Source organism: Puma concolor, chromosome D3, assembly GCF_028749965.1.
Source record: "Puma concolor isolate L17-30 chromosome D3, mPumCon1.1.hap2, whole genome shotgun sequence".
NCBI lineage: Eukaryota > Metazoa > Chordata > Mammalia > Carnivora > Felidae > Puma > Puma concolor.
In genome coordinates this window covers 29,577,100-29,604,494 of record NC_141678.1, presented here as the reverse complement: position 1 = coordinate 29,604,494, position 27,395 = coordinate 29,577,100, and the positions used below count along the sequence as shown (strand labels likewise).

The 27,395-nt window shown below is 46.8% G+C and overlaps 2 protein-coding genes across 8 annotated transcripts in view; one reads left to right on the top strand and one right to left on the bottom strand.

Annotated features, from left to right (window-relative positions):
• The first annotated feature begins 621 nt into the window (after positions 1-621).
• YPEL1 (yippee like 1) lies at positions 622-25,252 on the top strand. Of its 4 annotated transcripts, XM_086682364.1 has the most exons (6): positions 622-823; positions 4,796-4,863; positions 16,551-16,833; positions 19,607-19,650; positions 20,565-20,673; positions 25,028-25,252. In XM_086682364.1, the coding sequence occupies exons 3-6, from the start codon at positions 16,717-16,719 to the stop codon at positions 25,223-25,225; spliced, it is 468 nt and encodes a 155-aa protein (XP_086538490.1). In that variant the 5' UTR covers positions 622-823; positions 4,796-4,863; positions 16,551-16,716; the 3' UTR covers positions 25,226-25,252. The 4 variants fall into 4 exon arrangements, with proteins under 4 accessions (XP_086538490.1, XP_086538489.1, XP_086538491.1 ...); XM_086682363.1 differs by lacking the exon at positions 4,796-4,863; XM_086682365.1 differs by lacking the exons at positions 622-823; positions 4,796-4,863 and adding an exon at positions 4,974-4,989.
• PPIL2 (peptidylprolyl isomerase like 2) overlaps positions 24,899-27,395 on the bottom strand; it is a 31,413-nt gene continuing 28,916 nt past the window's right edge. Inside the window, exons 20-21 of one of the 4 annotated variants that reach the window (XM_086682360.1) lie at positions 27,248-27,350; positions 24,899-26,673 (exon numbers count right to left, since the gene is read on the bottom strand). In XM_086682360.1, the coding sequence (XP_086538486.1) occupies positions 27,254-27,350 (97 nt within the window). In that variant the 3' untranslated portion in view covers positions 24,899-26,673; positions 27,248-27,253. Of the gene's footprint in view, positions 27,351-27,395 lie in introns of all 4 variants that reach the window. The other 3 variants (XM_086682361.1, XM_086682362.1, XM_025933265.2) reach the window with 3 other exon arrangements.

The window sequence follows — 27,395 nt, the reverse complement described above, 5'->3', positions numbered from 1 at the left end:
GGGCAGCCTGGGGGGCCAGGACGGCTTCACGGAGGATGGGGCTTCCTGTCGGGTCCGATTTGGGGGTTCTGGAGCAGAAGAGAGCGAGATACAGATAGAGGTTGTCAAGTAGAGTGGCTTGGAGAGTTCAGGGCGGGTGGTCGGAGTGGAGGACCCCATATTGTGGGGACCGAGTCTCTGAGTGGTCCAGGCAGGGAAGCCCGGGTCCCGCTCGTGACCAACCCGTGCGCCCTGCTTCGGTCCTGGAAGCCCTGGGCCCAGCGTCCCCTCGGCCGTTCCAGGCGAACGGGGAGACCGAGCGCCCGGGTCCAGGCCAGCCCGCGCTTGCGCGCTGAGGTCTTCTTTGAGTCCGCCCCGCGCCCCGCCTCGCCTCGCCCGGCGCGGCCCCGCCCCCTAAACTTTGCAATCCTCATAGGCTGGCTCCGAGGCCGTTCTCGTTAGGCCGGCCAATGGGAGTGCGTCGCGCCCCGCGGCACGTGCGCCCCCGTCCAGCCCGGCCGGGCGCGAGCTGATCGAGCTCCCGGGCGCCGAGCGCGCGGGGCGGGAACGCGCGGCGCGGGGCGGGGCGCGGGCGCTGCAGCGCGCTGATTGGCCGGCGCTGCGTTCCGAGGCCGTTAACGGCGGCGCGGCCGGGCCGTGGCTCCAAAACAAAGGGCAGGCGGCCCGCGGGGCGGCGGCGGGAGGATGCCTCGCGCCCTGCCGAGGCGCCAACGGCCGCAGCGCGTCCCGGGCAGCGCCGGGGCCGCCTGAGAGCCGAGCCCGCGCTGACCGGGGCCCGGGCCGGATGGGCGCTGCGGGCCGGGGCGCGGACCGCCGAGCGGCCGTGAGTACGGGCGGGCCTGGACGCTGTTGAGCGGGCGGCTACTTTGTGGCGACCTGCGGCTTCGGGCGGGGCCCGGAGGCACCTGTTGGGCGTCCGGGCTGGCGGGCGGGGCGCGAGCGGGCTGCACCTGTGGATGTTTTAATTTGCTATTTGGCTCCGTGTTGGAACAGACCACAAAGCCTAATCTTTGATTTTGTCCCCTTGTCTCTCCCCCCCCCCCCCCCGTCTCCTTCCCACTTCGGCCACGAAAAAATTAACGGAATGAACTAGATGCCTGGTGTGTAATAGGCTTGTCCCTCTTAAAAAAAAAAAAAAATGTTGTGACTGGTGAGGGAAATGAGGATAAAAGAGGTCTCCTAGGAATGTTTATTAAAGGGGAGGGGGTGTTTTCAAGTTGCCCACATAAAGATCGTGACTAAAATGAATTGTCCTCCGTATCAGTTCCCCGCTTGTGGCACTCGGATTTTACTAAAGCAGAGCTTGCAAAAGCCTTAGCTTGGGAAACCTGCTAAGTAGGGTCCCCCTCCCCCAGGCCTGCCTCTGACATCTTTGATGTCCAAATAATGCGCTATGTTCCAGGAGGGAGGGGTGGGGGTGGGGGAGCTGTAATTTCATTTTGGGTAGATAATGACTTTGGAAGACCCCAGTTTTCCCACCCCCAAGCTTTTTCTGTTCACTTGCATTTTTTCTTCTTTGTAGTCAGAACGTACACACTTTGACCTGTTGTTTCTTTTGCCAAGAATATTCTTCTTTCCACCCACCTCACTCCTAAACTCCTACCCAAGCCTCAAGAGGAGGCTTACCTCCTCTAGGGAACACTTTCAGGTGTTTCATCTGAGCCAGCTGCCCCTCTCCCACACCCATGCACCCTCCAACCTCTGCTCCCATCTAGTAGGTGTGACAAAGGTTTGCTGAGTCCCTGCTCCATGCCAGGAGCTGTGTTTGATGCTGGTTTTGAATTTAGTAATCCTGCACTTGTTCTCCCCTACTTCTGGCCCTGAGCTCTTGGGTGGCAGTAGTGGCATAATTGAGGAATGCTAATACTGAGGGCTCTCCTAGACTCTTAGACCTCCCAGGGTTAGAGTGTTTCCTTCTCCTAGGAACCTCTCCACGGTAGCACGGGGGCAAAATCATATCCTACCATGGACCTACAGCACAGGGTCTGGCCTGTATTGGGCACATAAAAAAAAACAAAAACAAAAACTGATCTTAATTACCAATCTGAATAGTGGCCTCAAAGATTTCATCTTTAAGGAATCTCTGTACCCAACATGGGGCTCAAACTCACAATCCCAAGATCAAGAGTTGCATGCTCCGCTGACTGAGCCAGCCAGGTGCCCCAATAGCCTTTGCTTTTTAAACAAACTTTTTGTTATGGAATAACTTTAGATTTCCATAAAAGTTGCAAAGATAGTACAGACAGCCCCAATATGCCCCACACCCAGTGTTCCCCATTGTTACTATCCTACAATGCTGTGGTGCATTTGCCAGAATGAACAACTGACATGGATACACCCTTGTAACTGAAGTCCAGACATTAGATCTTTCCGGTTTTGAAGCACTGAAATGTGTAAAGCCCTTTATATTGGGAGCAGTGTTCCTGTAATGCCTATTCTTTGATTCCTGCCCATTGTCTTGTCTCTAAGTTTCACAAGGACTGCTATGCTGAGGGGCAGGGATGAGCTGGGAGAGGGAATGGGACTGCCAATAGAGTTTTACTGCATTTTTCCAAACCCTCGGAAACTGATAAATGAAAACTAGAATATGAAGAAGCAGTATTCTTAGTTATTCGGTAGCATGTATAACCACGTCAGCCCTATATGAAGTGGCCCTATAACCACTTCAGAGCTGTTCCAATGCGCAAAGCTGGCAAAACCAATACTCAGCTGCTGGAAATGCTTTAAATGCCAAGGTCAGATTGCCAATAGACTCTGCCTGGGTGGATTTAATGCCAGGAAGATATAAAATTGGCATTTCAAGAAGCTACTATGCTAAACTTTAATAACACAAATTCTTTTTTTTTTTTTTCAACGTTTATTTATTTTTGGGACAGAGAGAGACAGAGCATGAACGGGGGAGGGGCAGAGAGAGAGGGAGACACAGAATCGGAAACAGGCTCCAGGCTCTGAGCCATCAGCCCAGAGCCCGACGCGGGGCTCGAACTCACGGACCACGAGATCGTGACCTGGCTGAAGTCGGACGCTTAACGACTGCGCCACCCAGGCGCCCCTAATAACACAAATTCTGTTACCCTTGGAGCCCTGATTAAAACACAGATAAGCAAGGAAACCCCTATTGTTAACTAAGCCCATTGTGGCTATTTATTGCTGTCCCTTTCAATTTGTAAGGGCTTGTCTGACTGTGTGATGACATCTGTTCTCTACCTGCTGGGTCTTTGATTTTGCCTTTTCCACATGTTCTGTTAGATCTAAGATACCGGAAGTAACTTCACTAACAACTTACCTACAGTTGTAGAAAATATGAACACTGAAAAAAAAAAAACAGCAATAGAAGTGCTTTCAAACCATTCTCTGATGCTCTTCATTTGAGATTCATTTGATTGTATGTTAGATCTGCTAATCAGCAAAACCTCTAGGGGGTGGAAATTTTGTCAGGAGGATCTCAGGGGAGGTTGGAGAAAGTTCTGAACAGCCAAGACCCAAGGGCTGAGGGTTCTGGGGAGGATAATGCCAGTTGGATTCAGAAAAGCAGTCACCATTCCTCCTGTGATAGACACCCTGGGGCACCTGGGAAGGCTGCCTGCTGGTGATAGTAAAATGGAAATCCTGGACCCAGCCCACTGTCGTCCACACCCAAGAAAGGGCCCCTTAATCTGTCACCTGCAGAGCCTCACAATCAGGACCAGATTCCCTTGGGGCTTATGAGGTGTGGAGACACCCTTGCCAACCCTCTGTCATACTGTAGCAATGACATGACATCTTGTGTAATTCTCTGGACCTCCTTGTGAATCGCAGTTTACCCACAGATAAGGTAACAGCTTGGCTTGAGGTTCCACGGCCACCAAATATGTGGCGTAGTCTGAATTGAGCCCTCTTGTACCTTTGGTTCCCCCCTGCCCCATACCACCGCCTGGCAGCCTGTTTCTTTCCAGACCTCACCTGCTGGCTCCCTCATGGTGCCACACTCTCACCCCTGAGCACTGGCCCACTTCTAATTGCTCTTTGCATCTCTAGTTTTTCTGTCTCTTGCCCCAACACAGGGCATCAAATGTTCGATTATGTTCTTTTTAACACTTTTTTTAAAGTTTATTTATTTGGGGGAGGGAGGGGCAGAGAGAGAGAGGGAGACAGAGGATCCAAGCAGGCTCTGTGCTGGTAGCGCAGAGTCCCATGCTGGGGCTCGAACTCACGAACTGCGAGATCATGACCTGAGCCGAAGTCGAGCGCATAACTGACTGAGCCACTCAGGCACCCTACCCCCCATTATGTTCGTTTTAGTATGCAATTAAATAATTACAGGTTAAGATTCATACTCTCTGTCCTCCCACTTCCGTTGGCATTTGGGTCTAGAGCCCACCCTTTCAAGTGAGAAGGGCAGTGGTGTGTGGATAGTGCCTTGGCCTTTCCCCCTTGTTGATAGCAAGGAAACCAGTAGCCTCTGCTAGGATGTGTCCCAACGCCCTGGCTCTGGGGAACTTTGTTACCAGTGGGTGAAATAAAAAAGAAGGTATTCCAAGTTGTTGGAAAAGAAGGGCTCAGTGCGAGCACATTAATCAGTAGTCTGGTGGGAGACAGATGATGGAGGCAGGACTTGAGGCAGGAGGGAGGAGAAGTGAGGACTGGAGCTTGGAGAGCAGAGGCGCCTAGCCAATGGGTGTTGAAAGAGCCCAGACACCCCTTCCCAGATCCCCCAGAGACGCAGAGCCTGGGGGAGGCTAGAGGGCCAAGGGGGCTTTATTTGGGGGCAGCCAGATAGGCGGTAGGACTGAAGGAGTCTTCTCATCTTTCCCAGTGGGTCCACTGATCACCAGGCCTGCAGTTCCTGAAATGTGGAGGAAAGCATTTCATCCTGTAATTCAAGTAAGAAGGAAGACTGTATGAAGGGAAGCTGGTTCTGCCAAAGGCAAACTAGACTCATGCTATTGCCCATTGATGTGAATCCTTCCAGGCCTTTCCATGCACGTGCTGTGTGTGTGTGTTTGAACAGTGAGTACATACATTTGGTGTCAAAAATCAAAAGTTCCCAAAAAGTATAGTGTAAGGGAAGTTGCCTTCCCCCATCCTTCCTACCCCCAGCTGAGGTCCAGCCTTGGAAATGTTTATCAGCGCATTTACCCTTCTCCTTTGGTTAGACTTGAGATGGTTTCTAATGTTTTGTTATTGTTGAAAATATTGTAACAACCTTTATCCAGTTATTTGCACATGTGCATGTCAGTCTGGAGGTAAAATGCCCCAGATGGGCCTGAGGTCTAGGGGGGTGTGCCCAGGAGTACTGATAGGTGTTACCAGGTGGCTACAACAAGCCCTCAGCAGTGGTGGTATCAACTTTTTAAGTTTTATTTATTTAAATAATCTCAACATCCCACATGGGGCTTGAACTCACGACCCTGAGATCGAGTCGCATGCTCTTCTGACTGAGCCAGCCAGGTGCCCTGGTGGTATCTTTTAAAAAAATTTTTGCCCACCTGCTGGGTTGTAAGACATACCGGACTGCCTTTAATTTGCAGCGATGAGTGAAGTTCACACCTGTTCATGTGTCTTCAGGGACAGGGGTCCAGGGCTTGGACTATGGCTTGGAATCCACAGCTTACTAGCTGTGTAACCTTGGCAGATTGGTTAACCTCTCTGGGCCTCAGTTTCCATATCTGCTCAGTGGGACTAATAAGAACCCCCCCCCCCCCCCATCTTTTAGGGTTGCTGCCAGTTCTCTGATTCTCATGAAATCAACAGCTTAAAATAGTGCTGGTTTGGGCTGGGAGTCTCTTCAGAGCCCCTGTGTTTCCTTTTCTGTGATGGATGTTGATGTCCCTGCCACCCATCTGGGGTTCCACTTTCACCATGAACTCTAGCTGAATGCTTTCTCTGCCTGGTGCCTCCCTTCCTCCTCACAGGGGAAGTGGTGGGTTGGGACTGGAGCTTATGTGCCAGGAGCGGTAATACTGGGAGGTAACATGGTGGCACGGGTAGTAGAAAGGATGGGTATCCCCAGGTGTGGGGAAAGGAGCCTGCGGCCCTCGGGCAGCCTCCAGTCCATCCTGTAAATGTCAGAGCTGCTTGGTTGGGGCTTTATTTCTCAGTGTTTTTGTCTTTAGAAGTGTGATAATGGCACCATATGGACATGGGCCTGATTCACATTCTCTTAAAATAATTATACATGATTATTTTAGGAGAGAAATTTCTGAAATCCAGAATATTGTTTTTGCTCTAAGAAATTACCCTGCACAAATACCTTTTGGGGGGATGGTTGCTGCCCTCCAAACCCAAGGGAAACACAATGTCCTGTAGTAAACGTGATTCACTGAATGCATTTGCCTTTTAGTTACTTCACGGTGGTTCTTAACTTGCCAGTAGATCTGGTTGTAAAAAGCCCATTTGTACACTGGTTGCCTGAAAACTTGCCCATGATTTCCCCAGTGCCACAGTGGATATCCAGCTTATTTACTTTTTATTTATTTACTTTAACGTTTATTTTTGAGAGAGAGTGAACACACAAGGGGAAAGGAGGGTGGGTACAGAAGATCTGTAGTGGGCTCTGTGCTGAGAGCAGAGAGCCCAATGCAGGTCTCAAATTCATGAACCATGAGATCATGACCTGAGCCTAAGTTGGATGCTTAACCAGCTGAGCCACCCAGGCACCCCTGGATATCCAGTTTAAAAGCCAACTGAAAACAGTGTGACATACCCCTCAGTGACCATGAATCCAGGCCTGGCTGTTTCTCTGCCAGGACACCCTTTGAAGGGATGGTGACAGGGGTGGAGGTCAGGACAAAATGGTAAAATGTGTGTGTATGAGACACACTCCTGCTTTTTTTTTTTTTTAATAAAATTTTTAAAATGCTTTATTTATTTTTGAGACAGAGCATGAGCGGGGGAGGGGCAGAGAGAGAGGGAGACACAGAATCTGAAGCAGGCTGCAGGCTCTAAGCTGTCAGCACAGAGCCTGATGTGGGGCTCGAACCCACGAATTGTGAGATCATGACCTGAGCCGAAGTCAGACACTCAACCAACTGAACCACCCAGGCACCCCCACACTCCTGCCTTTCAAAGGTTGGCCATGAGTGCTGAGCATGGACAAGGCTCAGTAAAGGTGACAGGGCCGTTCCACAGAGGCAGACCTTCTGGACGCTGGCAGCTCCTCAGGTAGAGGACACCTGGGGCGGGGGCCGTCCAGTGGAGGCTCGCAGTGGAATGGCACACATCCATGCCATCGAGCAGAAAATAAACAGAAAACCCTTGGCAATTTGCCACTTTGAAAGGTGTTGTCCCATACAGAGGGAATTGCACGCGAGCTAAAAGTGAGAGGTTTCCTCCGTTCTTATGAATAAAAGTGAAATCACTTTTTTGTTTTCAGGTAAACTCTACCCCCTGACGTGGGGCTCAAACTCATGACCCCGAGATCAAAGAGTCACATGCTCTGCCCACTGAGCCAGCCAGTCGCCCTGAAATCACTTGTTTCAAGGCTGGAGGGCAGTTTCTGTAGTTCTCCAGTCATGGGGAACAGTGTTTCGGCCACTAAAGGGACAAGACTCCAAATACCTGACCAGCTAGCTTGTGAATAATCTGAGATTCCTGTTTCTTGGCCTCTTCACTGTGTGCTTTTGGCATCTTTTAGAATCAGAGGGAGTCTGAAGAAAGGAAAGAAGGGACAAAACTTAAGCCTCCTTTCAATAAAAAGAGAAAACTCAGGTGAAGATATTGAAACAGATTCAACATGAGTTCGGTAAGAAATAAAGTCAGGAAGCACCTGGCTGGCTTAGTTGGTAGAGCATGTGACTCTTGATCTCAGGGTTGTGAGTTCAGGTGTGGAGCCTACTTAAAAAAAATAAGTCAGAACAGGTTCATTCCTTCCTTATTCGTCATTACTGATGGGTGGGGCATGTGTGTGTGTTTGGATCGACTTCGTCTATGTGGCCAGTGTGGGACATTGGGTGGGGACACAGGAGATGGAGCTGGGCCGGTGCAGGTGGTATCTGAATTGACACTCACCTCTGTGACCTCCCTCAAAGATGGAAGGGATGCCAGGGTTCAAATTCATAGAGTGTCCAGTAGTTTGGGGCAACCGAAAAAACCTGATAAAATGTATTGGGACTAATGTGATATCGTGAAAAAGTGAAAGTTTGAGGAATCACTGATCTGGAATATCTCATATAATCAGACTTCTTCAGAACTACCTTTACACTTGGTTGAGAAGACCATATTTTGGAGAAAGAAATGGAGCTTCATTTTGGAGGATAGATGTGTAGGTGTGGATGTGTGTTTCTTGTGTGGAAATTTCCTTCACAATATTCTTTTTTTATTTAATGTTTATTTTTTATTTATTTTGAGAGCAAGAGCGAGCGAGTGCGGGAGGGCACAAGCAGGGGAGGGGCAGACAGAGAGGGAGAAAGAGAATCACAAGCAGGCTCCACGCTGTCAGTACAGAACCGGACAAGGGGCTCAGTCTCACAAACTGTGAGATCGTGACCTGAGCCTAAATCAAGAGTCAGACGCTTAACCAACTGAGCACCCAGGTGCCCCCACAATATTCTTGTAGTTGAGTTTCTCTGTTGGGAAATGGGATGAACCATTAATTTTTGTTTATGGTATAAAATAGGATCCAGCTTTTTCTTTTCCTGTAGATGGGTATCTGTAATGTCCAGCACCATTTTTGGAAACCTCTCTTTCTCAGTGAGGTGTAATACCACTTTGCTATATCTGGTGTTCATCTATGAATAGGTCTGTTTCTGGGCTCTCTTTCGGGTCATATTGACCTGTTTTCCTGTCCTGTGCCTTGATGACCATGGAAAATGGCAGGACTTGGGGCAACTGGGTGGCTCAGAGCCTGGAGCCCACTTCAAGACTGTGTGTGTCTCTCTCTCTGCCCCTCTCCCACTCACACCCTGTGTCTCGCACTCAAAAATAAACATTAAAAAAAGAAGAAAGGAAGGAAGAAAATGGTAGGACTTGCTCTCTGGCAGACTCCGGTAGAGTACATGCTTCCTTTATGCTCTTTAAGAGGGTCCAAGTGTCCTCACTAGTTTTAAGCTTTTTTTTTTTTTAATATTTATTTTTGAGAGAGAGCAGCAAGAGCACGAACAGGGGAGAGGCAGAGAGAAAGGGGGACATAGGATCTGAAGTGGGCTGTCAGCACAGAGCTCAACACGGGGCTCAAACTCATGAACTGAAAGATCATGACCTGAGCTGAAGTCAGACCCTCAACCTGCTGAGCCACCCAGGAGCTCCTTGTCTTCACTATTTGACCTTTGACATGATGGGGCTCAGGGTGTACTACCCTAAAATATGTCACCATATTGAATATCTTAAGCTGGAGGAATTTGAGAAAATGGCAGGAGGAGGAAGGTCACTCTGACCTCCCCCTTTGCCTTTATTCCCTGAAACAGGTCATTAAACTCCCATGTGAAAGGTGCCCTTCTGTACCAAGAGAATGGAAATTCTTACCACCAGAGACCAGGAATTTGGGGCAAAGAATTCTGTGTAAACAAACCTTGTTAAACCTACCCCACCTTCCTAATTATTTCTTCACCATGGTCTGCCCCTAGCCCGAACCCCTCTGCCTTGTCAGTTCTTCACAAATAAGTGGTTTCTTTGTCTAAAACGTAGAAAAGCTCCCTGCTCCGCTACTTCTTTGGGTCTTCATTCTTCTGTGAAGGCTCCCAGGTACATGTAAGCATTCAATAAAATTTGTGTGCTTTTCTCCTGCTAATCTGTTTTTGCCAGTTTAATTTTTAGACCCAGCCAGGGACCCCAAGAGGGTTGAGAAAACTTTTCCCTCCCCTACAGGCACTTCTAGGAGAAGTTTTAAAATTACATCTCTCTTGCTGGCTCCCTGGCTTGCATATGTGTGTGCACGCACACACACACACACACACACACACACACACACACACACACACACCCCTCAACACATCTTCCTCGATTTTTATTTGAATTGGATTTAATTTAAAAATTACTTTGGGGCATCTGGATGGCTCAGTCGGTTAGGCATCTGACTCTTGATCTTCACTCAGGTCTTGATCTCAGGGTCGTGAGTTTAAGCCCCGCACTGGGCTCTGTGCTGGGTGTGAAGCCTACTTAATTAAAAAAAAAAAAATAGGGGTGCCTATGGCCTGGGTGGCTTAGTAGATTGAGCATCCAACTCTTGGCTTTGGCCCAGGTCATGATCTCCTGGTTCGTGGGATCAAGCCCCACTTTGGGCTCTGCGCTGACAGCACTGAGCCTGCTTGGGATTCTCTCCACCCCTCCCTCTGCCCCTTCCCCGCTTGCATGTGTGTGTGCGCTCTCAAAATAAATACAACTTTGAAAATAATAAAAATTACTTTGAGGAGAATTCATATGTTTATAATATCTTCCAGTCCTGATCTTGGTGTATCTCTCCATTTATTAAGATATTCCTCATTGTCTCTCAAAGTTGTATACTATTTTCTGTAAAGGTGTTTCAGATCTTTGAATTTATTCTTACTTTGTGTTGTTACACTGTTGTAGAAGTGTATATTTTCCATTCTAATCTTTATGCCTTCTTGCCTTGCCTTCCCCAGCTGGCTGGGATTTCTGGAAGTGCTGAATGAAAGTGGTGATATGGAGGTTCATTCCTGATCTCAAAAAGAATGTTTTCTAAGTCTGACCATTGAACATGATGTTCACTGTGGGTTGTTTCATCTTTATAGGTATCTTAACAGATATCTATAAAATCTATCTATAACAGATACCAATAAAATTAACAGATAAGGAAGTTCCCTGATGTCCCTTAGTCTTCATGGAATGTTAAAATTGCTAATGGATGTTAAATTTTGTCAAATGCTTTCTCTGCATCTATTGAGATAAACAGATTGAGGGAACCATAGGCAGTACATTTTATTAACTAAATTTTCTAACGTTAAATGATTTTGTATTCTTGTGATAAAGTCAACCTAATTGTATTTTATTATCCTTTTAAAATAGTATTTGATTCTGTTTGGTAGTATGATTTAGGATGTTTGCATTTTGGCTTATGAGAAGAAAATTATAGTGAATTTTATTCTTTCACTGCCCTGGTCAAGGTTTAGTATCAAGTTAAGCTAGCTGTGTTCACTTTGATTTCACTAATGTTAATCAGATCTGAATTCAGGTTTGCTCTTTTCTTCCTGAGTCCTATTTTTCAGTTGTATTTCTTCCAGGAATTTATGTGTGTGGTTTGCATTTTCAAATATATTAAATTGATCACAACATCCATAAATCTCAAAGAAAGTGATATTCCATTTCTATTTCTGCCAGGTTATTGCTTTGATCTGATCTCTCCCCCACTCCCCACCTTCCCTCCAATCATTGGAACAAAGCTTTATCAGTTTTATTAGTCTTTCTGACAACAAACTTTTGGCTTCATTGATCCTTGTATATCCATGTTTTTCTTGTCTGTTGCATTGAATTTTTTACTATTTCCATATATTTTCTTTAGGTTTCTCTGTCACTTTTCTAACATCTGAAAGATGGGTGTGTAGCTCATTAATTCCACCTGTCTTATTTTCTAATCTACCTTCTAGAAAATTTTATGTTTCCTTGTAAATACTAGGAAGTACTTATTGTTTAATTCAAAATATCTTCTAATTTTCATTGTCCTTAGACCCATGGGTGTAAAGAAATATGTTCCTTTTTTTTCTCTTTGGATTATACTTTTAAAAAAAAATCAGTATAATTGACATACAATAAATATCTTAGTGGCTTCAGGTGTAAATCATATGGACTGGATAATTTTATATATTATGAAATGATCCCCACCATAAATCTAGCTATCCTCTGTCCCCATTCAAAGTTATTACAGAATTACTGACTATATTCTCTATCTGTACATTACATCCCCATGACATCTTTATTTTCTAAGTGGAGGTTCCTACCTCTTAATCCCCTTGACCTGTTTTGCCCATTCCCCCAATGCCTGCCCCCTCTGGTAACCAACCATTTGTTTTCTGGATCTGTGAGTCTGTTTTTGTTTCTTCTTTTGTTTTTTTGTTTAGATATAAGTGAGATTGTATGGTATTGGTCTTTCTCTGTCTGACTTATTTCACCTAGTGTAGTACTGTTGATGTTGATCCATGTAAGATTTCATGGTGAGATGGTAAGATTTTATTCTTTTTATGGCTGTGTAGTATTCCATTGTGTATATACACCACATCTTCTTTATCCATTCATCTGTCGATGGACAATTGGGCTGCTTCCATTGCTTCCCTTTTCTCCACATCCTCACCAACACTTGTTAATTTTTTGTCTTGTTGATAATAGCCAGTCTGACAGGGGTGAGGTGATAGCTTCTTATAGTTTTGATTTGTATTTCCCTGATGATGAGTGAGTGATGTTGAGTAGCTTTTCACGTGTCTGGTGGCCATTTGTATGTCTTCTTTTGAAGAATGTCTATTAACGTCCTCTGCCCATTTTTTTAAGTAGGCTCCATAATCAGCATGGGACTCAAACTCATGACCCTGAGATGAAGAGTTGCATGCTCCACCGACTGAGCCAGCCAAGTGCCCTCTTTGCCCATGTTTTTTTAATGTTTTAAATGTTTATTTCTTTTTTGAGAGAGAGACAGAGTGACAGAGCATGAGCAGGGGAGGTACAGAGAGAGAGACACAGAACCTGAAGCAGGCCAGGCTCTGAGCTGTCAGCACAGAGCCTGATGCAGGGCTCAAACTTACAATGAGATCATGACCTGAGCCGAAGTCGGATGTTTAACTGACTGAGCCACCAAGGCGCCCCCCTCTCCTGCCCATTTTTAATCAGGTTGTTTATTTTTAAGTTGTGTAAGTCCTTTATATATTTTGGTTATTAACCCTTTATCAGATGTATGATTTGTAGATATCTTCTCCCATTGCCTGGGTGGCCTTTTGTTGATGGTTTCCTTTGCTGTGGAAAAGCTTTCCAGTTTGATGTAATCCTATTTGTTTATTTTAACTTTTATTGCCCTTGCCTAAGGAGACTGGTCCAAAATACATTTTGCTAAGAATGATGTTAAAAAGCTTACTGTCCCTGGTTTCTTCGAAGAGTCTGTTGTTTTCTGGTCTTACATTCAAGTCTTTAATCCATTTTGAATTTATTTTTGTGTATGATGTAAGACAGTGATCCAGTTTCATTTTTTTGCATGTAGCTGCCTACAGTTTTCCCAAAGACCATTTATTGTATATTCTTGCCTCCCTTGTCATAAATTAATTGACTGTGTGTGTGAGGTTTTTTTCTGGGCTCTTGATTCATTCCATTGATCTGTGTGTCTGTTTTTATTTATTTATTTTTTGTATTTTTTAATCTATATTTTTAAATTTAATCTTTTTAATGTTCATTTTTGAGAGAGAGAATGTGAGCAGGGGAGGGGCAGGGAGAGAGGGAGATACAGAATCTGAAGCAGGCTCCAGGCTCTGAGCTGTCAGCACAGAGCCCAACGTGGGGCTCGAACTCATGAACTGCGATATCACACCTGAACTGAAGTGGGAAGCTAAACCGACTGAGCCACCCAGGCACCCCTATGTGTCTGTTTTTGTGCCAGTACCATACTGTTTTGATTACTGTTCATTTGTAGTATAGTTTGAAATTAAGGACTGTGATCCTCCAACTTTGTTCTTCTTTTTCAAGATTGCTTTGGCTGTTCGGGATCTTTTGTGGTTTTATACAAATTTTAGGATTCTTTGTTCTAGTTCTCTGAAAAATGCCATTGGTATTTTGTTTGGGATTGCATTGAATCTATGGATTGCTTTGGGTAGTATGAGCATTTTAACAATATTCTTCCAGTCCATGAGCACAGAATATCTTTCCATTTATTTGTGTAGAAAGTAGTACATTTCTGAATTTCTAAGCATATGAAAATTTTCTCTTGTGGTATTTTCTTATTGATATCTAAATTTAGTGTTTTGTGGTCAGAGAATATATTGTGTTTTCAATCCTTGGAAGTTGGTTGAGACTTGTGTGTTTGACTTTTCTGAATGTTTGTGTGCTTTAAATGAATGTGGATTCTGAAGTTCTTAGATACAGTTTTCTCCATGTCTTTTATGTCTAGTTGGTCCCTCACATCATGCACATCTTCTGTGTCTGTATTCATTTGTGTTTGCTCTGCCAGTCACTGAAAAGAATAAAATAGTATATTTATACTATATATGCTGTATATTAAGTGTACTATACATATGTAATAAGTATACCATGTTTATGCTTTATATACTATAATCAGTAATCCTACTGTGATTAAAGATTTATCTGTTTCTCCTTACGGTTCTATAAATGTTTGATTTATATATTTTGAGGCTATGTTATTAAGTAGTCAGATTTACACTTTTTTTTAATTTTTATTTTTTTAATTTACTTCCAAGTTAGTTGGCATATAGTGCAACAATGATTTCAGGTTTTACTGCTTTATTTTTTTTTTAAGTAATCTCTACACCCAACACAGGGCTGGATCCCACAACCCTAAGATCAAGAGTTGCATGCTCTACAGACTGAGTCAGCCAGGTGCCCTGTCCTTTTGCTGTTTTAGCTACTTTATTGTGAATCACATGCATATAATAAATACACAAAACAGGGGCACATGAGTGGCTTAAGGACCTGACTTCGCTCAGGTCATTATCTCACAGTTCATGGGTTCGAGCCCCGTGTCAGGCTTTGTGCTGGCAGTTCAGAGCCTTGAGCCTGCTTTGGATTCTGTGTCTTCCTTTCTCTGCCCCTCACCCACTCATGCTCTGTCTCTCTGTCTCCCTCTCTCTCTCTAAACATTAAAAAAAATTTTTTTTAATACATAAAACAAATATATTGTTAGCAAATAATTATAAACTGTATGTCTGTGTTGCCATCACCCAGGTTCTAGCTTCATCTTTCAACCATTCTGTGTCCTTATTTTAAGATATGTCTCTTGTAGGGGCGCCAGGGTGGCTCAGTCAGTTAAGTGTCTGACTTCAGCTCGGGTCATGATCTCACAGTTTGTGAGTTCGAGCCCCACGTCAGGCTCTGTGCTGACAGCTCTGAGCCTGGAGCCTGCTTCGGATTCTGAGTCTCTCTCTGTGTCTCTTTCTCTGCCCCTCCCCCACTTGCACTCTCTTTCAAAATAAATAACTTAAAAAAATATATGTCTCTTGTAAATTGCATCTTAGATGAATTTTGTCTTCTATCCAGTCTGAAACCTTAAACTACCATTTAGCTTGATTTGGGGCTTGATCCTACAACTGAGATTATGACTTAAGCTGAAATCAAGAGTTGGATGCTCAGCCGACTGAGCCACCCAGGCGCACCTACCGTCCTATCTTTTTAAAGCTGTACAAAACAACACTGCTGTTCTTTTACTCACCTATTTACCATCTTCTTTATTCACCATTCCTTTTTTTAGACTCTGACGTTTAGGTAGTATTGTTTTTCTTCTGTCTGAAGCACACACATCCTTGTACTTCCTTTAGTGGTATTTTGCTGAAGTCAACCTTTATAGTTTTCTGAAAATGTCATTCTGGAATTCTTGAAAGATATTTTCACTGGATATAGAACTCTGGAATAGCCAGATATTATCTTTCAGGACCTTAAAGTTACCTTTCCTGACTACCCTCTGGATTCTGTTATTTTACTTGGGAAGTTGTTCTGTTGAAAGGTAGTTTTCCCTCTCCTTCTGGATACTTCTAAGACCTTTATTTCCTTTTCTTGGTGTTCTACAGGTGCTCTGCCCCATTTTTCTCCCACTTTACCTTCTATAAATCTAAATATTTTTCTGAGCTTTTACTGTCCTTTTCAAGAAATCAAGCCACATCAATATTGTAAGCGTTTTCCCCTATATTTTCTTCTAGGAGTTTTATAGTTTCCATTCATACATTTAGGTCTTTGATCCATCCTGAGTTAATTTTTTTCACTGTTGTTTTGAGAAGCAGCAAGTAGGGGAGATGTGTGTGTGGGGGGGTGGTGACAGAGGATTTGAAGTGGGCCCCATGCTGACAGCAGGGAGCCCAATGCAGGCCTTAAACTCGAGAACCATAAGATCATGACCCAAACCAAAGACACTTAACCGACTATGCCACCCAGGCATCCATTTTTTGAGTCAGTTTTTGTATGCGGTGTTAAATAAGGGTCTAACTTCATTCTTTTGCATGTGAGTATCTAGTTTTCCCAGAACCACTTGCTGAAAAAACTGCCCTTTCCCTAATGAATCATAGCACCCTTGTTTAAAATCATTTGACCCTACACAAGGGTTTATTTCTGGACTCATGTAATTTTTTTTTTTAATTTTTATTCATTTTGAGACAGAGCATGAGCAGAGGAAGGGCAGAGAGAGGGAGATATAGAATCTAAAGCAGGCTCCAGGCTCTGAGCTGTTAGCATAGAGCCTGACATGGGACTTGAACCCACAAACCATGAGATCATGACCTAAGCCGAAGTCAGAAGCTTAACTGACCGAGCCACCTAGGTGCCCCGAGGTATTAGTATTCTTTATGTATAATATTAAAGAATTAGATCTTCCAGTTCTGGCCCCCCCACCCTATTCCTCAAAACACATACCTCCTGAACGTGCCTCCTTGACGTATTTTGTTCCCTCCATAACCCACTACTTTGTCTTGATTCATTGACAGGTTGTGACATTTTTCTCTCGTCCCAGCTGTGTGGACAGTGCCACACGCCCTCCGAACAACAACGGCTCTTGCATGCATATTTCAGTGTCTCTTTTGTCAGAGAGCCCAGCAGAGCCGCGGTTCTTCCGGTGCCAGCCCTGAGCTGAGCGAGGAGTGCCCTGCCGAGATGGTGAAGATGACAAAATCCAAAACTTTCCAAGCTTATCTGCCAAACTGTCACCGAACGTACAGCTGTGTCCACTGCAGAGCCCACCTGGCCAATCATGATGAGCTGATCTCTAAGGCAAGTTGTTTGTGCCCAGAAAATGATGAGATCCCCCTGAGGATGATCAGATGTCTAATTCATAGACAAACATTTAACCATCGTGTGACTTTGTGGGTCTGTTGTGTCCTGGAAGTGTAGAGACTCCTGGGCGGCATTGATGAAAGTTTCATGCATGGTGGAGTGTGACTGCACTGTGATGTTGGTGTGCTTAGTGTGTTGGTCGTGGTGTTTGTGCAGTGGGTGGGTTTTGGAGGGACAGAAAATCACAAAAAGCAAGAGGAGTAGGTTAGTTTGTCAGAGCAGTAAAGTTAATGTAAAACCAAAACACATCAAAGGAACAAAGGAAGTCTAGCAAATCTGTGGGAAGAGTTTAATAATAAGGGAATTAAGAAATTTTAAAAACTCAGAATGCTTAAGGAGAAAACAGCCTATCATAGAGGAATGGGGGAAAGAGGATTTTTTTTTTTATGTTTTATTTATTTTGAGAGCGAGAATGCCAAGCAGGTTCTGTGATGTAAGTGCAGATCATGCTGTAAGTGCTATCGTGCTATAAGCACAGATTACGCAAAACTGTGAGATCATGACCTAAGCCGAAATCAAGAGTTGGACGTTTAACCAACTGAGCCAACCGGGCGCCCCGAAGAGAGGATCTTTTAGAAAAATCGTCAGGACGGACACTCTGAACAGGGCCACAGCAGCTGCCCTGGGCACTCTGTGTAGGACCGGGAGCAGCCTGGTAGATGAGAAAAGAACAGCCCAATTCCTTATTATTAAGTTGGACCCTTTTTTAGCAGCATCTGAGGTCTATAATCAACCACTTGTGAACACGTAAAACGATTCAAATGTAGTAGGTGGGAAGTTGTGACCGTTCTCTCCTGCCCATCCTTGCGGGTCACCACCACATCCCCCCATCCTCACAGGTTTGCCTTCTTGGGCTACGTGAACCTCATGCTCCTTCAAAAACAAAGTCAGGAAGTTGGGCCTTTCAGGAATCCCTGCTTAAGCTTCACACTTTAGTCAGTAGGAAGATCGCTTGCCTACTTGTGTTTTAGCTAGGTGATAATGAATGGTTGTCTCATTTCTGTTTATCATCTAAAATAAACACCGTGAAACGAGGCAGAGAGTTCCTGTGCTCTTGCTGCTGTGGCTCCTTTGTCCATTCAGAAGATTCAAGTCAGAAATGCGAGGGCCTCGGTTCCTGGTTTCTTGGGTGCCTTCCAAGGCAGGCTCCGTGTGTGTCACAGTGTCTGAGTTTGTGGAAGGCAGAGCCACTCTGTGACCGTCAGATGGGGCTGTGTGGCTTGGTGACCTCCCTGAGCCATGCCATCTCAGAAGGCATAGGTGTTTGTTGGCATCATCACGGTGTTGGTTCTGAAGCATGCTGGAGGCTCCATCATGGGGTGGGCCAAAAGGAATTTGGGATGCTTCTTTCAACAAGCCCGAAAGACTGTTTTTTAAATTACATTGAAAGTAGAGACCTGCTAGGTGGAAACAGCCGTGACCTTAACTGAGTATCTCAGGATGAAAGTCATGCTGAGAACCTAAATGCACCAAGCACACAGTCTGCATCAGACCTTGCATTTCAGCTGGTGATACAGGAAACTGCTGCTTTTCCTTCCATACATTGTTAGTCCGTAAGTTACCATGTAGAGCAGAATCCAGTTCATATGAGGACAGAATTATTGTCTTGACAGGTGTTCACGAGCCTCTGGGGCCATCTTTGTCACTAGTAAGCAATGCCTTGGTCCAGGGGAGCTATTCCTGGTACAGGCAGGTCTAGTTGTTAGAAGGCTCTGATTTTATCTGTGGCCCACATCTGGCACACCACCTGTTTTCTGTGAAGTATTATTGGATCACAGCCATGTTCGTCTATTTATGTATCATGCCAGAGTAGTTGCAACAGAGGCTGCGTGGCCCCCAAAGCCTAAAATATTTATCAGCTGGCCTCGTTTACGGAAGTTTGTAGGCCCGCACTCTAGTCTGACTTCTATCTAAACCCGAACCTCAGATCTGACCATATCACTGATCCAAACCCTGTTTAAACAAGTAAGGATTTGCAGAGTAGGTGCGAGAATTAGGAAAATTGGTCTACCGAATTGAAGGCTGATAAGGATGTGCAGGAAAGCCTATGAGATGATTATTTGTTAAATTGGCCATGATGTAATATTCCTTATTCTAGAAAACCACTTGAAAACTCTTCTTAATCTGAAAGCTGTATATTTCTTTCTTTTTTTTTTTTTTTTAAGTTTATTTATTTTGGGAGAGAGAACACACATGTGAGCAAGTAGGGGAGGGACAGAGAAAGGGAGAGAGAGAATCCCAAATAGGCTTCGTGCTATCAACGCACAGCACCACCCCCTCTCCCCGTCCCCCATGCAGAGCTCAAACTCACAAACTGTGAGATCATGACCTGTGTCAAAACCAAGAGTCAGTTGCCCAACGGACTCAGCCACCCAGGCACCCCTAAAAGCTATGTAACTCAGTCAAAACACTGGTAGCCTCAAGCTAGGTTATACCACAGTAACAAAAAGCCCCCAAGTCACAGTGGCTTACCACACAGGTCTTGCTCCGGTGAAATGTCTGTCCAGGGTCTGGGAGCACTGTGACTCCCGGGTCCTGTGTGGGGTCCAGAGCCCCAGAGGCCTGTGGTAGCCGTTCCTCAGCTTGGCCCTCCACTCACGTTGAGGCCATGACCTGAAAAAGTATCTCCACCTTTATTCCAAAATGCAAAACTCACTATCCCTTTTCATCTTACCACAACAGCTATGTGACAGCTTTTTCTTCTTTGCAGTCTTTTCAGGGAAGTCAGGGACGAGCCTACCTCTTCAATTCTGTGTGAGTACCACTGCCGTTGGCCTGTGGACCTGCTGTGTTCATGGTCACATTACATTTATTGCTTCTGTACATCCGTGCAAACAATTACTCAAAGGCTAGAATGACCAGAGGGTTTTTTAAAAATTATTTTTATTTTCATTAAAAAAATTTTTTTAATGTTAATTTTGAAAGAGAGTGCAAGTGAGGGAGGGGTGGAAAGAGAGGGAAACACAGAATCTGAGGCAGGCTCCAGGCTCTGAGCTGTCAGCACAGAGCCTAACGCAGGGCTTGAACTCACGAACTGGGAGATCATGACCTGAGCCGAAGTCGGATGCTTAACCAACTGAGCCACCCAGGCTCCCCTTTTTATTTTTTTTTATTTTGAGAGCGAGAGGGTGCGTAAGAGCCAGGGAGAGGGAGAGAAGAGAGAATCTTAAGCAGGCCCTACACTCGGCACGGAGCCTGTCATGGGGCTTGATCCCACAACCTTGGGATCATGACCTGAGCCAAAACCGAAAGTTGGACGCTTAACCAACTGAGCCACTCAAGCACCCCAGGTCAAGTGTTTTTAAGTGATCTTAAAGAATTGTACCCTCCAGTCAGAGTTTCAGGGAAGAGTGTGCTCTTACCTGAGGAACTAGCTCCCACATGTGGTGTGGTCTGTGCCCCATTTGTGGTGGGTTTGAATTTTACTGCGCTATGCACCACAGAACTGTCACCTCCCTAGGAACCTGGCCCATCTTGGAATTCTCCTGGGGAAATGAACAGTTGTTCCTTCTCATACAAGGTGGTGGTGGGCAGGGGGCGGGAAGGTGGGGCATTAAGAAGAAACACTGGTGCCTTTGGTAACCAGCTAGCTGGAGAAATAACCACCTGAGGCGGGAGCCAGGGGAAATGCTCTGGTCTCCAGCGATTTCCTGCCTCCTCCCCTGTAGGGTGAATGTGGGCTGTGGCCCCGCTGAGGAGAGGGTCCTTCTTACTGGCCTGCACGCGGTCGCAGACATCTACTGTGAAAACTGCAAAACCACGCTCGGGTGGAAATATGTAAGTAACTGTCTATTCCAACCTCTTGGACACTGCACAGATTACCAGATAAAACACATTACTAACAGACACAAAATTCGCGAAGGAGTAAGCCCTCCCCCTGGAAGTGTCAATCCATGTTTTAAAATAGAAATTCTGAGCCAACTAAAGATAGACGTAATCACATAGGCACACCTGCCCACACCTGCGCTCCCAGGGCAGGGGTGACAGCCATGCCTCACAGTCCCACCCTGCAGACCTAGGCCCCTGAGGGGCCCCTGGAATGAGGGGAGGGTCCCACCTGTCTGGGGGATGCTCGCCGACTGGCCAGGCCTGCGGTGGCTGCTGACATTACTTAGCAGTAGCGATGTCAAGCAGAACCGTCTGTGGTGCTCAGAAGTTTCCGCCGTGCCCACTGAGGCCTGGCCTCCCCCTGCCCATCAGAGGTTTGGCCTATGGGCAGCTTCTGCTCCCCCACACTCCCTGCTCCCGTTTTCCCCACCCCTCCTTTCAACTTCCAGATTTGTCCCTCTGGCCCGCACACCTGGTGCCCCGTGGCCATTGAGTGCACGTCCACCCTGGGCTCTGGCATCTGAGAGGCGTGTCTGGGTGTGGCTGGCACCTGCCTTCATGATGTGCTCTTCTGCAGCGATTCTGGTCATCTTGGTCAGGGCCAGCTGCTCTCCCTCTTTCTGTAATTCCCGATTGTTCCTATTCTCTGCATTCCCCAATCACACATGGAGATGGGCTTGGTGAGGCCTGCACACACCCCCAGCCCGTTCCGCTCCACTCTCACTGCCCCCCCAAGGGCCTTCTCTTCTTCCGACGTCTTGAATGACCTCCAGGGCACTTGGCATAGTTGCCTTCACTTGCCCCTTACCCAAAGTCCCTGCAAGGAGGCTCTGGCTCCTCGGCCTCCCAGATAGCAAATTTGAATTAGCCTTTCCCTGTGAGTTTATCGGCAACTTCACAACGAGTAGGAGTGGCCTGTCCTGGTCTAGGTGTGCTTGTCACCGAGACAGACCCTGCCCCCCCGCCCCAGCCCTGGTCAGTACTGCACACAGATCACCTGGGGAGATTTAATACCATCCACTTATTTTCTTTACCAAGCGTGCAGTGAAGCCAAAGTGAAATCGATTCTGCCCTGAGACCTTTCTACTTTTTTTTTCTTTTTCAAGGAACATGCCTTTGAGAGCAGTCAGAAATATAAGGAAGGAAAATTTATTATTGAGCTTGCCCACATGATCAAAGACAATGGTTGGGAGTAAAGTGAAAACTTTGTTCTCTTCTGAATCCTATTTTGTGAAAGAAACTGTAAATGTAACGGAAACCTAGGAGCATCCTGGATGACAGTATTTCTTGAACTTTGAACTTTGTAGGCTGGCCTCTCCCAGCTGTTCTGGTGGTAAGGTGTCCCCTCAGCCTCTGTCCTGTTCATGTACATGGCTGTTTCCGAAATGTTTCAATGACCTTTTCTTCTCAAGTTCCAGAGAATTAACCAACTGATGACTTACCCGTCTAGTTAATACCTTCTTTTAACCTATGCCTTTACAATAGAGTTTGGTTGTGCTCTTTCACGTTTGATAGAAAACCAAACTGAATTTCTGTGGACTACAGGGTTAGGGTCTTTTTAGAGAATAAGTTCATTCCTCTCTTTTGGAATGAGGGTACTACTATAGCCCACTTTTTTCCCCTAATTCGTGAAACTACAAATGGACTGTTCCTCTTGCAGATGAACTGTTAAGGCATAGTGCTCATTTAAGAATCTTCCAGAAGCAGCCAATGAATCTATATGCCAAGGGACCTTTTTCTTTTTTAAGCTTTGCTCAAAAACAGAAGACACCACTGATTACATTTTAGATAAGCTATAAATAGAGAAATATGCCTAATGGAACATCTTGTTTATTTAAGCCAACAGCTTCCCTATCTAGAAAGCAAGCATTAGCAAAGACTATTCCAGGGGTCTGCAGGGGCACGCTATTTAGGCTGCAGTCCGGCAGGGCCCTGGCAGTGGGGCTTCTGCATCAGTTGCTGAGGGTGGGTGGTCCACAGAGTTAGAGTTTAACACACTGGACGGAGTAAAATCGGATTTCCTTTTCTACTCTGATGTACTTGAAGAAAAATAATTACTTTTGCATATGAAAGAGGCCAGAACGATCAGGATAAACTTCCAAACTTGAGATTTGGGAGATTGTTTTAACATTTTTTTCAGGAAAGGTTAAAGTTCTAAGACCTATTTAAACTTTGTAAATGAATATGGGTCTCCTGTGCCCCACTGGTTCTGTCCCTTGAACTGATACAGAAGGGATCTGGGCAGTCTTCTAAGTCCTGTGTCTCAACCATCCACCTGTGCCTCTGCAGGGAGAGGGCACTGTGCAGAATTTTGGCCAATGTTCAGAGCATGGAGGTCAAAAATCATTCCCAAATAAGTTCTGTTTTTCAGTGTTTGAGCCTGACTCCAGCTGCTAGGCCTGGCCAGCTGCTCCAGGGGTCTGGTGGGGCCTCCAGTGTAGCTGGAGACCCCTGAGCCCCCATTGCTGGGGGTGGGGGCAGGAAGAGAGGGCTCAGGGAGGCAGGGAGAGAGAAGGGCAGCATGCCCAGAGATTTCTCTGCCGGGCCCATGTCTGAAAGACAAGGTCAGCCCCGTGGCAAATGTGAGCTGGCTGGGAAGGCTGAGAACGGCTTCCAGTCCAGTGGGAGGTCCCTTTCCTCCTTCCAGCCCTCCTGAGCCCCAGAGCCCATGGCCCCCCTGGGTGGTTTTGGCACAGCTGCTCACCTAGTTTCCCTTTTGGCACCATCTCTCGGGTTAAGCCTTGGAACATGGGGAAATGGCGCTGCCTTGCTGTGGGTGAGGGCACTGGAGTGCGAGCTAGTGTATACGCATGTCTCCAAGTATCGGAGGCAGATCTCTGTACAGCCGCGTAGGCCTCTGCGTGTACAGGTGCTCCAGCAGGCTGCTGCTTCCTGAGCTGGCGTGCCCCCCCCGCCCTCCCCCCCCCCCCCCCGATGTAGGTTGTCCCAGAGCAGCCCCGTGTTTGAGTTCATGTGCAGCTATACAGCCTTCAGGCTCCCAGGGCACAGTCCTGCACGCATGGCACACTCATTGCCACGGTCAGAAACCTGAAGACGCCGCACTTGAGCTGGCATGTGAAGCATGGTCACCTGCAGCTTTGGTCCTTAGTGGCAACTTTGAAAGGACAGAAAGACGCCTTCGTTGAGGAGTACTCCTCTTTGAAAACTTCACCTAAACGGACACCTCCCTTCTTGCCTTGGTGCCTCCATGAGCCTCAGTGCTGTGTCTGAGGCTCCAAGAGGATGAGGGAAATGGGGGTCCTGGGGGTGCTGAGGGCAGGGCTCCCGAGCACTTCTCCGCAAGATCTCCACGTAAACTGAAGAATCTTCTCAAGTTCTTCTGACCGATTTTTGTATATACTAAACTTATATTTAAAGCTTTTATATGTTCTGGGCAAGTTTACTGCTCCTTCGATTTGAGCACTTTGGTTTTTGTATTGTCTTTTGTGATGGCATTGAAACATTTTTACTAGTGGTCTTAGGAGGCCTTGTTTTATTTTGTTGGTAATTGATACCAACAAAAACCCTTACCACTTTTTTTGTTGGTCTTCTGAAAAACCCAAGCTCCTCTTGAAACCAAAAGAACAGACCGTGAGCTGACTTCAGGGAAGGACATTCACACACAAGACCACAACCAGATGTGCTGGTAAAGTGTTGGAATGTTCCACCCTTTTTTTTTTTTTAATTTTTTCTTTTTTCAACGTTTTTTTATTTATTTTTGGGACAGAGAGAGACAGAGCATGAACGGGGGAGGGGCAGAGAGAGGGAGACACAGAATCGGAAGCAGGCTCCAGGCTCCGAGCCATCAGCCCAGAGCCTGACGTGGGGCTCGAACTCACAGACCGCGAGATCGTGACCTGGCTGAAGTCGGACGCTTAACTGACTGCGCCACCCAGGCGCCCCTGTTCCACCCTTTTAAATTCCTAAACAGTAAATATCCTGTGACTTTTATTTAAATTATTTAAAATATTTTTTTCCTTGAAGTTTGGGAAGTGATGCCAGGATCATAAATGCATTTAAACTATGTGGTGTTCTCTGGCACAGCACATCTACTCTAAAAGTGTGGTTTAGTTTTGTTGCTGTTTTATATATACATATATATATAGTATTTTTATACCTTAACGCTTATTCTTGATGGCATCTGTCAGATATTACGCGAAATCAGAAATGGGAATCTTTTTTCAAAAGTCCTTTAATTTACCTGATGACTTCACCAGGTACTTAAAAAATCCAAGTGGTTTTAATACCTAGAAAACTAAGTTCCAAAATGACCTACAGAAATGTAAACCCTCATTTGTCAAAGGCTCTTGGGTGGATCTGCAGCCCAGAGTGGCCTGGCCATGCCTTGGGCCAGGTGCATGTGGTCACTGGGTGCAGCTGGAGGGACGGACCAATGGACAACAGCCCGAAGGTTTGCCCCTTGGAGCAGGACTGTCAAGCTCACGTGCACAAGCCTCCTTCAGCCTCTGCGTCCAGCCCTCTGTCCTCTGTGTCCGTGTGAGGTTCAAAAATAAAGCTTCCAATGTCAGATGTGTCCTTCCCAGTAGCACCTCCTGTTGTGGGCACTGGGGGCCCTGGATTCACACAGTTCTCATTGTCCATGGCTTCTCCCATGTGGGGTCCTCCTGTTCCTTGAGGTGGAGAGGCAGGTAGTCCTGGGTGTGGGCCACAGGGGAATGTGGCTGTGACTACCCATGGTCCTTGCTGGGTGGGCCTCAGTGAGTCCAGGCATAAGGCAACAGAGCTTTCCCTGCTGCGGCTCCGGTCCCATATGGGGCCATGCGGCTCACTGTCTCCTAGAGCTCTGTGTCACCGGGCTCCTACCAGTTGGGCTTGTGCACGTAGCCCGAGAACGCCTAACTTGAGCTCACCCCTCCTGAACGCTGAGGGGTTAGGAGCCCTCTGGGACTCCCTCTTCACCCCCACGTACCCGGAGTCCACAAGCGACTAGTCAGTGGCCTGCAAGTGCGTTTACATGGCTGTCACTGCATCCAGCCCTCTCCTCCTGGGTGAACCAGACTCTTGGAATACATTTCAGGCACAAACACTGGAGTGTAAGCCCTTCACTAATTGGGAGGGTAGTGGTGAGGAGGTCATGAAGAGGGATGAGGGCCAAAGGCAGAGGCTGAGAGGTCACTCCCTAGAGCCCAGGTCCCTGGTTCCAGCTATGGTCACAGGCAAAGGATTGCAGAGGCACAGGGTGCCTGTGGGGCTCAGCCTTGTTCTCAGCACAGAGGAAAGCTGGTGGCAGGCCTGAAGTAGGATGACCACAGGCTGATGAGCTTTAGGCGGGTGACACAGATATGACCTGTGTGGATATGCACAAGGGGCTTGAACAGATGCAGGTGAGAGATAAGGGGCTTAGACCTGGGGTTCAGCATCAGAGATGGAAAAAGAAGAGCCCCCCAGCATGTTCTGGAATTTGAAGTTTGGGTGAGGGGAAGAACCAAGGACAAGCTGGAAAGAGTGGTGGCCTGTGCTGACCTTTAGACCATAGGCCTTAGGAGTGGGTGTGAGGAGTGGACAGCCTTGGGGCCAAAGGAGACAGACAGTGGGAGGTGGCAGCTGTCCCCACCCTTCTGCAGAGGCACTTTGGGAAGGCCGAGGTAGCCGTGTCAAGGTCAGAAGCATGGAAACCAGGCTGGCACAGGCTATGGAATGAAAAAAAAAGGGTGGGCAGGCAAGCAAGTATGTTTTTTAAAAGACATTTATAGAAAAATAGAGTTAAGGGGTTTTTAAGTCTGGAAACGCTGGTGAGGCTGGCCTAGAAGCTCTGGTGCTAGGGCTGGGGGTCAAGTGAGCATGTGGGGAGGCAGGGGGCCAGGGGGCACACCAGCTCTCTGCGGCCTTTGGCACATCCATTGGTAACAGCAGGCGCTGGCTGGCTTCTCCCATGTGTGGTCCTGGTCCTGTCCTGAGCCGGAGAGGTGGGCAGTCCTGGGTGTGGCCCTCGGGAGAACATAGCTGTGACCACCCATGGTCCTTGTTGGGTGGGCCTCAGTAAGCCCAGGTATAAGGCAGCAGAAGAGGTTTTAGAAACTGATGTCAAGGCTCTAGTCTAGCATCCTCAAGCCACCGGCAGCAGGGGCCCCCCAAGGTTTGGATGCCGAACCCTGCCCCCAGAGTCTCCCGATCAGAAGATCCGAAGTCTGAGACTCTGTTTCTAACCAGGTCCCAGGTGATACACTGAGTAAACAGTCTCAGACAAAATGACCGAAGTGGGGTGGGGAAGGGAGGAAGGCCAGAGTCAGGACACAGCCTTCCTCCCTGTCCCAGACCCGTGCTGCAGGCTGGTCTAAGGGCCACAGCCCACGCCTGGTGGTCCAGGTCGAGGGTTCTAGGTAGGCTCAGGCCTGGAAACAGGGCCAGGCCACTGTACCAAGTGAAGGTTGGGAAGGCCCAGGGGCCAGGAAAGGGGAACAAGCAAGAGCTCTAGTGAGCTGTAGTCAGGAGGACAGAAAACTCTGTGGTGTGGATACAGGTCCCCAGCCCTGAGTCCCTACAGGGATCCAGAGTGACAGACCTGCTGCTACCATGAGCTGAAGTCCCCAAAACCTCGGCTGGGTTTTTTCTTGGCTACAGGGACAACTGCACTGGTTGAGGGCTCTTCCTCTGCTACACGTTTCCTAGAAAGAGAAGAACCACTCTAGCTGCTGTGTACCAATTCCTGG